Raw genomic sequence first — 11,347 nt, 5'->3', positions numbered from 1 at the left:
TGTCAATAAATGAACATACTTAAGTTATAACACTTCCATTAATATTAGTTTTTGGTGCACGGAGACCTCTCTTCTTATGAATATGAATATTGTAATGTTGACTCAAAATCTTTTTTTCCATGTAAATGCTTAAATATTTTCAATATGCTTTAAATTTTTTACAATTACATGAAGAAAACCTGGTGCTTGGAACACTCTATCTTGATAGTCTAACACTGTTGTGTCAACTTGTGCTTGTCATACTGTCAAAAAACACGTCCAAAATATTGGTCCAAATGGCACAGAAAACATATACTGTAAGGAACATAAGAGCCTGTAAGGAATGTTCTGGGGGTAGGAGTCATAAAATATATCAGACAACCTTTCTATTGTACAGTAGGAGGATGACGGCCATGCAAACATGGCAGTCAGGCATGAAAGTGGGAAACAACCAAGGCAAATCCTAACACCAAAAACAGAGAGTAAGGGATCTTGTATTCTTCACCATAAAATAAGCTAGGTTTGACATCAATTGTTATGTTTTTAAATCGGCTGATCATCTTACACAAGACCAGGCGGTTTTGTTCAGCTCTTGGCCGGCCTAGCGTCTAATCTCTATCATAGCTGCTGATGTACGACGGTTCTACTACTTACTCAGCAGGTGTAACGTAACGTAACGTCATGTCTCTACGTGTGATGCCTAGCGATACATTCAAATTCACAGTGTTTGTGCATCGAGTAAGAGAGTAGGGATGAGTTGACACTTAAACATAAGTCGCGTCCTCACGTCAGAGTTCACACTTCTGCTCCTTAAAGGGAAATCGTTGGTAGCCCTGTGACATTTATATGATCAAACAGAACTCTGTCCCCGAACAACTCTTAGACACAACACGAAGAAGCTTCAGACGAAAACCGATGGGTGTTATGGTCAGCTAGTCTTCACTGGTGAACAACTAACCACGCTATTCCAGCGGGTTTTTCTTTTTTACCGATGATAATAATGTCATGAATCAAGCAGAGAAGAGACACGGGAGGCAGGCTGAGGCTCGTGTTACGTCTGCAGTTCCAGGAGAACGTTCTTGTTCTTCTTCCGTTCCTCGTCCTCCACGGCGGCATGGGCGTCCTGCAGGTCCTGGAGAACATTGAAGAGCCTCGTGGCGCCGTCTGGTTTCTTCTCACCTGAGAGGGCTGAGAGACAAGGGGTGGGGAGGGTCAGAAAAAACATGTTTTATTTGCAAATTTATTTATTTATTTATTTATTACATCAATCTATCAAATCACTGTTGTGGTATCTGGTATTTCTGCATAGACCCACCTGCACTGCACACAATATTTAGAACAATAATATGCATACAAGAATTCTCCATCTGTGATTATCGAGAGAGAAAAAGGTCCAACGGCCTTTACTGTACCTTCCAAAGTATCCTCGTCATCCCCCTCTTGTGGCTTGATCATCTCTAGGTATTTGTCCCTGAAAGTAAAGAGAAAACAGTCAAGCTGTCATGTACAACGTACACAAGTATAGAGCAGAACAGGGTTCTAGAACATTGTGTTCACTCAAAAAGAAGTATCAGGGTTCGACAGTAACAGTAAGATCCGGGATCTAGCAGCGTCGTCGGGCTCGCGCAAACAAACCCGGCGAATGTTTTACTTGCTCCGGGCAAACAGCATTACTGTCGAACCCTGAGTATACATGCAACGAGAGTTACAGCGTTGGATTCTCAAGAGAACGTCGGGGATTACCTCATAGCTTGTCTGACTCCTATCAGGTGCTGGTAGATGAGCTGGGCCTCCAGGTCCGAGTCCAGAGGGTCGTACCACTCCTGCAACGTCACCCCGTCTTTTGTTTTGTCACACCCCGAATCTGGACGGGACGCAAGCAAAATCACTTTCTAAAATCACCTCCATCGTCTTGTCCCATATTCATCGGCCAGAGTTTTTTTTTTCTGACCATGTGACCTGACCGGGGAAAAAAACGGGGCCTTAAATGATAGACTACGACTAGAACCCAAAGTTTCTCCTGGCCGGGTCACGCCGGAAATCAGGAAAAGAGGCCTGGTGAAATTGTGTTGTTGCTCCCCTCTTTCACCCTGCAGTACCTGTTTTGTCCTTCTGGAGGCAGCAGCTCCATCTGTCTCCTCTATAAATCCCTGGATGGTAGGAGTTCATGGTGTCTGTGTTGTGACAGCATGCTTTCCTCAGGGCCGAGAGCCACTGGTTCAGTTCGTTCACACTCTGCCAGGGTGAGAGAGATGAAGGTGAGGGGAAAGTGGAGGGCTTGTTCAAACGACGTAGTCACATAATCACCTAATCCACATATCTGTACTACTGACTTCCTGGCAGGACTGAGAAAAATACAGTAAGCTGCATTACACTGTGTGTGTGTGTGTGTGTGTGTGTGTGTGTGTGTGTGTGTGTGTGTGTGATCACACATCATTTAGTGTGAATAACATACTGTGTGTAGCATAACTGGTTGTTGGCTCAGCACTACTGTAACTGACTGTCTTCATAATGTCAAAATGCACTGATAGTATTTATGTCCTTTAGATATTGTACATTTATGTGGACATAAATAAAGCATTTAAAATGTGTGTGTATCTGTGTGTGTGTGTGTGTGTGTGTGTGTGTGTGCGGTCAGGAGAAGCGTCTGACCTTACAGTCCAAGTAAAGGGTCTCCATCTGGCTGGTCTCTCCCCTGGAGATGATCTGCATGACGTTGGAACTCCCAAAGCTCTTCTCCTCCACCTTCTCCACCGCTCTGATCTTGGGCAGGGAGATGAAGGAGCTTTTCTGTAGCGGGGAAAACATATAGAGACAGGGATAAAACAACTGTTTTGGTGACAGTAGGGGGAAAAACTGTCTTTGAAAGAGCTTGTGGTGTTTTAACCTTAGGTCCAGGGGCGGATTGAATGAATGGGGTGGCCGATTTAAATTGCTATTATGGGGCCCATCATCTTTAGCACTTTTTATGTGAGAGCCAGAGTACAGTGGCTGATATGGTTAGCCTCATAGCATAATTGCCTAACTCATATTTTGGCCAAATCGAGATAGTTGCCTAACTCTACTCTCCTAACACTGCTGATTCACTGTGCATTATTGCTTATGCCGTCAGCCTATCAGAAATGAATGCTTGTTACATTCCAAAATCACTATCTGCCCCAAGTCATCTCTTTGACACAGGCATTTTTGACACTACATACAAAGATGGCTCGGCTGACCACAAGTGAAGCATGACTTAGGCGATTATGCTATGAGGACTAACGATATGCTACCTGCAACACTACCACCGTTAACATGAAACCAAATGAAACGAAGCCGATATTAATTTAATTTGTGTGGCTATTATCCTTTTTTTCTTCTTTTAAATGTCAGTTTGTTTCCAAACACATCAAATGCACATTGGTTTAGGAGGGGCAGGGCCCGTTTTATTAGCGGGTGAAACATAGCCAGCACAGTCCGCCACTGCTCGGTCATTTGTCCCGACTCTCGACAAACCCTCACCTTGGAGTGCTGAGCTCTGGCGTAGGACAAGCTGTCTTTGCCGAGGGTGACGTAATACTTCTTAAAGGGCGAGGTCATCAGCATGCTCTTGTCTTTGATCCTGTGAAGGAGGAGGAATCCCTCTTTCTCCATGGAGCCACACTGGAGACTCATCCGCTCCTGCAAACCCAGGTCTGAAACACGCAGTCGTGTATGAGCCAACACAGCTAGTACGGCTAACCATCTGTGCCCTTGAGCAAGGCACTTAACCCATACCTGCTCTAGGGGCGCTGACTATGACTGACCCTGTGCCTAGAGCAAAAAATACCAAATTCCACAAACAATTCACTGACAAGTTGATTGCATGGCAATGACCCAAAACATACGGCCAAGGCAACAAAGGAGTGGCTGAAGAAGATGCACATTAAGGTCATGGAGTGGCCTAGCCAGTCTCCGGACCTTAATCTTATAGAAAATCTGTGGAGGGAGCTGAAGCTTCGAGCTGCCAAGCGACAACCTCCAAACCTTAAGGATTTGGAGAGGACCAAAATCCCTCCTGAGATGTGAACAAACCTGGTGACCGACTACAAGAAACATCTGACCTCTGTGCTTGCCAACAAGGTTTTCTCCACCAAGTTCTAAGACATGTTTTGTTAGGGGATCAAATACTTATTTCCCTCTATCAAATGCAAATCAATTTATAACTTTTATATAATGTGTTTTTCTTGATTTTTCTGTTGATATTCAGTGTCTCATTGTTAAAATAAACCTACCATTAAAATGATAGACCGTTCATTTCATTGTAAGTGTGTAAACTTACAAAATCGGCAGGGGATCAAATACTTATTTCCCCCGCTGTATATCATTAATTTAAAAAGTCAAAAAATGTACTGTACCAGTTTCAGATTGCCCCTTTAAAGAGCCTAGATAAGCCTAGATTTTACCATGTGAGTCGTTGCAGCTGATGAGCCTGCTGATGAAGTCTTTGAGCTGGGTGATGCCCTGCTGGATGGCCGGCTGCAGAGGGACCATCCAGGGCTCTTTGGAGCAGCTGGTCAGGGTGTCCAGGTTACCGATGGTCTGGATGGCCTGGCAGGGTGGGAAGGACAAACACACAGCGTTGTACAACGTCCCTGTTAAAGGCATGTGACAACTATAATATAATAATATAATAATAATAATAATAATAATAATAATAATAATAATAATAATAATAATAATAATGTATAATGTAACAACACTGGATAATGGAACAACTTTTGATGAAGTAAACTTTCGCATTGATAATTGTAACACACCCGAATGATGTCATAACTTGCCGGACAATGAAGTAAACTTGTGGATTTTATTTATTATTTATTTATTTATTTGATATTATATTTATTTATCTATATATATATTACATTATCTGCTAGTTTAGTTTAGTTGAATAAAAACACTTGTTGCATGAATAATGTCACAAAATGATTGTCCTTATGTTTTGTTCAAAACATATATTTTATGTTTGTTTATTCAAGACAATAAAGACATAAAGACCAACAGGACAGTAGCAAAAGCTCTCTAGCCAAGAATGTGCTTGACACTGAAACTACAACTGTCTGGAAAGGTCGTGGGGCCAGTAAAACCAGCCCAGTTAATCTTCTGAACTTCAGCCACACACCTTTTAGTCTAGCAGCAAGTCCTCAAAAAAGGCTTTAGTTTTCGAGATACCCCTACCCGAGGTAGAGCAAATGACAACAATGATTTTTCTTATCTTTAGGGTCTCCCATTAATGAAATTGATTGTTGTCAAATTTTATTTTGGGGGAAAAGATGTTTTTTTGGTTGTTCTTTAGAGCTACCCCAATCCCTGAAAAAGAGCCAAATTTGACCAGGCCGAATATGGGGAAGGTGACAAAAAAGCCCATAACTTGAGAATGATCACTCCTTTCCTCTTCAGATTTGCTGAGGTATGAACCAGGTGGTTGTCCTACATCACCAAATAGTCAGACAACTATTTACCTAAATAAATACTGAATTATAGTCCTGTAAACTTAGCTTTAGTTTAGACGGAAATTGTACTTTTTGGTGACAGGAACATAGGACTCCATCACTTTTCTCTCATTTATCAGAAAAACAGAAATCCCTGAAAAATATATCATTACTGAATTGTCTAGGGTGCTATTGAACAATAACCAGTAGTTGTATGGAAATATCTCATACAGTTCTATTGCAAATGAGATTTCTTTAGACATAGGCCTACCTCTTCTCTGATACAGTCAAATTCCGAATGGGGGATAAGTGGCATAATAGCATAAAGTTAAGAATGCTCACTCTGATGGTCATTATATTTGGAGAGGGAAATACCAGGTGGCTGAACTACATCACCAAATAGTCAGAATAAGAGTAACCCAATCAATCCATTTTCCATTTTCTTTTTTCCATATAGGAGTAGCGCAAATTCTCTTGCGACTGGCAAAGACTCTTCCAAGCTGGCAGAGAGTCCAAAATGGGCCAGATCTTTGAGCTCGCTGAGATGGGTCTTGAGTTTGTTGAATGCTGTTGTCTTTCCTATTCTGTACAAACTACTTGTTGTGTCACAGCCAGTGAGTGCATGACATGCTGGTAGACAGTTAGACATGTCTTTTCCAATCTTCTCAGATATGGTGTTGATGGGGACATAGCTCTCTCTCATTCCATGGCCTGTATGGAATGGACTTTATGGAATGGACTTTATTTGTCATTGCTACAGTACAGGTACCAAACAACGAAATGTAGGAGTATGCATGTACACCAGAGATGAACCAAACATTTCTTTGCTTGCATAGTATATGAGCAGTACTTCCACATCTGTGTCATCAGACCTCACAATGATGCGGGAATAGGACTCAGTACTTAAAAGTTGCTGATTGTTGAACTCCCCTCTCTGAAAACTGTTGTATTCTTCTCCTCAGTTCAGGAAGGTCTGTCTCCACTTCACTTAAGAACTGTCTGGCAGAGACCTGGTCGTTGCCATGAAAGGCATGCTGCACATCTCGCAGGAGGTGTTCTTGTTCAGCAGACAATGGACTTTGGCCTTTTTTGTTCAGCCAGGAGACCAGTGCCATCCAGAAGAGCCTGAACAGAGCCTCTGAAACAACCTTGATGCTCCTCACACCTCTTGTCAGTTGTTTCCCCTGAAGCATCTGCCGAGCTGTTGCGTCAGCATAGACTCCAGACTCGGTTATCATGTCAAAGAGGCCCCCGTCTGCATACACCTTCCCAATGCTTGCCAGAAAGGCCATGGTGACGTGCATTCCTCCAATTATCATGGTGATCTTGCCATCCAAAGCTTCAGGTTTGCTCCACGGAATTTGCTGTGCTTTGCTGTAGATGGCAAGGTCAGCAGTTACAAGTATATGCCTCTGTCCCAGTTCTTGAGCAAGCTGTGTGAGCTGCAAAAGAGCTGTATAGATTGTAGATAGGTCTGATGGTGAAGCTCTTATGAAGGGCATATATTGTACTGTTGTTAATGGGATGTCTGACGTGGATACATAGGCATTGAATGCAGATCATCCTGGGATTCTCTGGTCTTCTTCTTTCATGATACGGCTCACCTTCCAAAGTAAGTCTTGGCCTTCTGCTGCCTGAGCTTTTGTGCTGTCTGATTTGAGGACCTGTGGTAGAACTGCTGGTGGTTCAGATCGCCTACCTGGCTTGATGTATCTGAAATTCAAGAACAAGTCATTAGGCATCTTTTGTCATATAATTCAATCTTTAACAAAATGCCCTTACAAACAACAACACTCCAGATTCCTTAGATTATGATGTGTGACCTCACAAATAATGTGTAACTTGAATATTGGACAAATGCTAGTCTGACTTACACAAGTGTAATGTGAAACTTGAAGCCTCCAGTGCACATTACACATTTTACATTTTAATATTGGATTATATTGCATTAACATACAGTATATCAGAGCCATTTCAATCAAGTATTGCATGTGTCTGGCAGATAGTTGGTCTATAATATTTACCTCTGAACCTCTTCATTATCCAAATCACAGCTGTCCAGGGCATGGAGAGATCTCTCTGGGATTCTCAGGATGGGGTTGTGTGCTGTGGCAACATCACCTCTTCTGTATACAACAATTGCCATGGAATCTGTTGTATTTTTGCCATCCAGCGTCTCTTCATTCTGGTCAAAGTTGTCAATGGCTGCATCAATTATCCCATGTTCTGTGGTTCTTGTCAGTCCATTTGGAATGTAAACACCTTTGCTTCTCTGTAATTGATCTGCTGCTACTGATGTGAGAAATTGACGCACTTCATCATACGACACACAATGACCCATCATGTGTAGCTTGTTGATAAGGGCCTTGCTGCCAAACTCATGATGGATCATAATCCCAAGTCCTAGTGTGATAGGTGTACGCCTGCTGCAGCACTGTGCAATTAGATCATGGCAAAAGGTTATAACACTTGTGTTATTCTTCAGAGCTGGGTCCTCATCACAGGTCTGCACATTTTTAAATGCACCTGCATTGACACACCAGTTCACAAAATGTGAGTGTTTGGCACATATTCACTGCACTGGAGAAGGGAAAGCTTGTCACTGCTTATGTAGAATTGAGGCTCATGCTCAACCTTTTCCATAGTTTTCCTCAATATACCTGCAGCCTGGTGGAGGATTTGAGTGTCAGTGAGGGTCTCTGTTCTCTGTGGAGGCATTGTCTCCCTGTCTTCTGTTATGTTTTCTCTGAGGAGAGAAGCTTCTCTCATTGCATGGCCAACAGTCATGACACCAGAACAGATCAGATCAGATTTTCCAGGACGTTCAATGAAGATGAGTTTATCCCCATAATGCTGGTTCATCTTTTCTTTGAGTTTCCAGGATTTATACATTGTTGGTTCTGTAGCTGTACTCAGTTTTCCTTTATAGCTCTCAGTTACAGCACTCAGTGTTGTGACAGTCATTATGCTTTGAAAAAACTGTCTTAGTTAATTCTTCAGTTAGCTCAATGAAAGCTCTTTCATGTTCATTTAACTTCTTTTCTGTTAAATGTTTGTTTCTAGCTGCTAGAATGTTCCTTTCTGAAAGATAGTGTCCTAGGCAACTTCTGTGATACTTTGCATCATAGGCAAAAAGATCTTCATAGGTCAGCATACGGTGATGTTTCATCAACATGATGTTTCATATTTCATCAAACCTCTCTGAGGCTGCGTTGAGGACCTTTGACCTTGTACTTTCACCTGTACCGGTACATATAGGGGTCAGGCCTTCTCTCTTTGTGACTTTCTGGCTGCAATTGAAACATTGGCTGCAAATGAAACACTAGCTACGGATGTCAAATCTAGTGTCTCTGGACAGTCTAAGTCTTTTACTGATCCTGGGGTGGTTCTTGATCACTGGTTGTAGGCGTATAGTTATGTGTGCTTGAATAACTGGCCCGACATGACCTGTGATATGAAACCTTGACCTTGAAGGACAGTATGTCATCTGAGTGGGGCGATAGTCTCTTATGAACTTCATCATCTCGTCCTTGAGCAACGTCCAGTATGGTTCTGAGTAAGCTGGGCTCTGCTAGCCTCTGCCTAGATCAGAATGCCTGCACTATGGTTTAAAAGCTCACAAATCTAACAACATATTCAACAACATATTAATATCATAGTTGGACATATGTGTTACCTGTTATCTGTCATTAGATTGGTGATAATCTGAACAGAACTGTCAATCCACAGCCCCTCTCCCTCTGAGATGGAGAATGTTATGGCTGCTGCTGCCCAGTTGGCTACACAGTTTTGAAACATGCAGCTGTCACTCAAACCAGAGTGGCAGAGAGTGTTCCACTGTCAAGCTTCAAAATTATTTCTATACTGTACTTTGAATTAAGGTTCCAGTTTTAATAAAACCTGTACTATTTACACCTATGTTTTAGAGGCTTGCAATTTAGAACTAATAAACTTTATTTTATTGGGTTACTCTTATTCTGACTATTTGGTGATGTAGTTCAGCCACCTGGTATTTCCCTCTCCAAATATAATGACCATCAGAGTGAGCATTCTTAACTTATAGGCTATTATGCCACTTATCCCCCATTCGGAATTTGACTGTATCAGAGAAGAGGTAGGCCTATGTCTAAAGAAATCTCATTTGCAATAGAACTGTATGAGATATTTCCATACAACTACTGGTTATTGTTCAATAGCACCCTAGACAATTCAGTAATGATATATTTTTCAGGGATTTCTGTTTTTCTGATAAATGAGAGAAAAGTGATGGAGTCCTATGTTCCTGTCACCAAAAAGTACAATTTCCGTCTAAACTAAAGCTAAGTTTACAGGACTATAATTCAGTATTTATTTAGGTAAATAGTTGTCTGACTATTTGGTGATGTAGGACAACCACCTGGTTCATACCTCAGCAAATCTGAAGAGGAAAGGAGTGATCATTCTCAAGTTATGGGCTTTTTTGTCACCTTCCCCATATTCGGCCTGGTCTAATTTGGCTCTTTTTCAGGGATTGGGGTAGCTCTAAAGAACAACCAAAAAAACATCTTTTCCCCAAAAATAAAATTTGACAACAATCAATTTCATTAATGGGAGACCCTAAAGATAAGAAAAATCATTGTTGTCATTTGCTCTACCTCGGGTAGGGGTATCTCAAAATCTGAGGGCCCTTCCTGCTAGACTATTTCACCTGAAGACTTAAGGCCGGTTTAGGCTTCTGCGTCGAATTTACGTGCGTAGCTTACGTAAATTCTTACGTAGGTCTCGCAATTTACACTTCTGCGTAGGCCGCGCTGCAATTACACCGTCACATCGCTAGGTGGCAGTGTGTTTTCAGCCCCTGTGCTGTGCCTCTTCCGGTTAGGAACTCAACGGAGCTCAAAGCTCTAAGCGGCATAATAGCGATCTTTTTGTTGTTATGTTGTTGTAAATAAAAGTTCTATGATGCATTGAAATGACATTAAACTAAGATAATACGATGGTTATCCTAATTTTTCAAATCTTTATTACAGAAAAGGTGAATGACATTTCTGTCATGACTTCCGCATTTTGGGCGACGAGAGAGTCGGAATCTTGTCTGAATCATGTGCTACCAAGCGGACCAATCACAGAGCTTACGGTTACGTGCGCTCTGACGCGTGGATAGATTTTTTGAGAGGAGCACGTCCAGGCTACGCACGTCCACGCGGGACTACGTAAGCTTACGCGTAGCCTACGGCGTCGACTTTACGCAGAAGCCTAAACCGGCCTTAAAGCCCCATCTCTTCAGGCTACACCTGAACTGTTTCCCCAGTGTCCGAAAAATAACTAAATAACTAACTGTTTGCCGTTTCCCCGTCCGATATCTAGGTGTAATTGCAGTATCCAGAGTAGATTGTCCTACAAAAACACCTAGACTTCGATTTAGTAATCTAAAAATGTATTAGACCCCTATACTTTATATAATTAAATATACTATTTATTTTTTGTTTATTTTTATTATTACTACTCGATCTTTTCAGTTTGTAAAGCTTCTTTGAGTGTCTAGAAAAGCGCTATATAAGTCTAATCAATTATTATTATTATTATTATTATTATTATTATTATTATTATTATACATTTGTTGTAAGTCGCTTTGGATAAAGGTGTCTGCTAAAATGCCAAAAATGTGAATGTGAATGTAAACCTTCTATGTGAATGTGAACCTTCCATGTGAATGTGAACCTTCCATGTGGCCAGTCACGTACCTTGGCCAGGAGCAGCAGGGTGCGGCTGGTCCGTGCGTCCGCGTGCTTCTCCCTCAGGTGGAAGAGCTTGGGTGACATGATGGCCGGGGAGATGAAACGCAGACAGAGGAAACTGGTCACCGCGATGAACTTCACCTTCTGCTGACGACACAGAAACGCAGAGTATTAGGGTACCCGAAAGAGAAACCCCCGCAA

The 11,347-nt window shown here is 41.9% G+C and overlaps 1 protein-coding gene across 1 annotated transcript in view; it reads right to left on the bottom strand.

The window, feature by feature from the left end:
- Positions 1-1,030: 1,030 nt before the first annotated feature.
- The window catches only part of rasa4 (RAS p21 protein activator 4), a gene marked incomplete at both ends in the record, with an annotated part of 94,960 nt that continues 84,643 nt past the window's right edge, over positions 1,031-11,347 (bottom strand). Inside the window, 8 exons of the mRNA XM_080528780.1 lie at positions 1,031-1,167; positions 1,392-1,450; positions 1,723-1,843; positions 2,079-2,214; positions 2,632-2,769; positions 3,481-3,653; positions 4,404-4,548; positions 11,153-11,290. Coding sequence (XP_080384906.1) covers positions 1,031-1,167; positions 1,392-1,450; positions 1,723-1,843; positions 2,079-2,214; positions 2,632-2,769; positions 3,481-3,653; positions 4,404-4,548; positions 11,153-11,290 — 1,047 coding nt within the window. The remainder of the gene's footprint in view (positions 1,168-1,391; positions 1,451-1,722; positions 1,844-2,078; positions 2,215-2,631; positions 2,770-3,480; positions 3,654-4,403; positions 4,549-11,152; positions 11,291-11,347) is intronic.

Source organism: Nansenia antarctica (genome assembly GCF_963989245.1).
Source record: "Nansenia antarctica genome assembly, chromosome: 4".
Taxonomy (NCBI): domain Eukaryota; kingdom Metazoa; phylum Chordata; class Actinopteri; order Argentiniformes; family Microstomatidae; genus Nansenia; species Nansenia antarctica.
The sequence above is the reverse complement of the archived record's forward strand: the minus strand, read 5'-3'. Positions and strand labels throughout refer to the sequence as shown.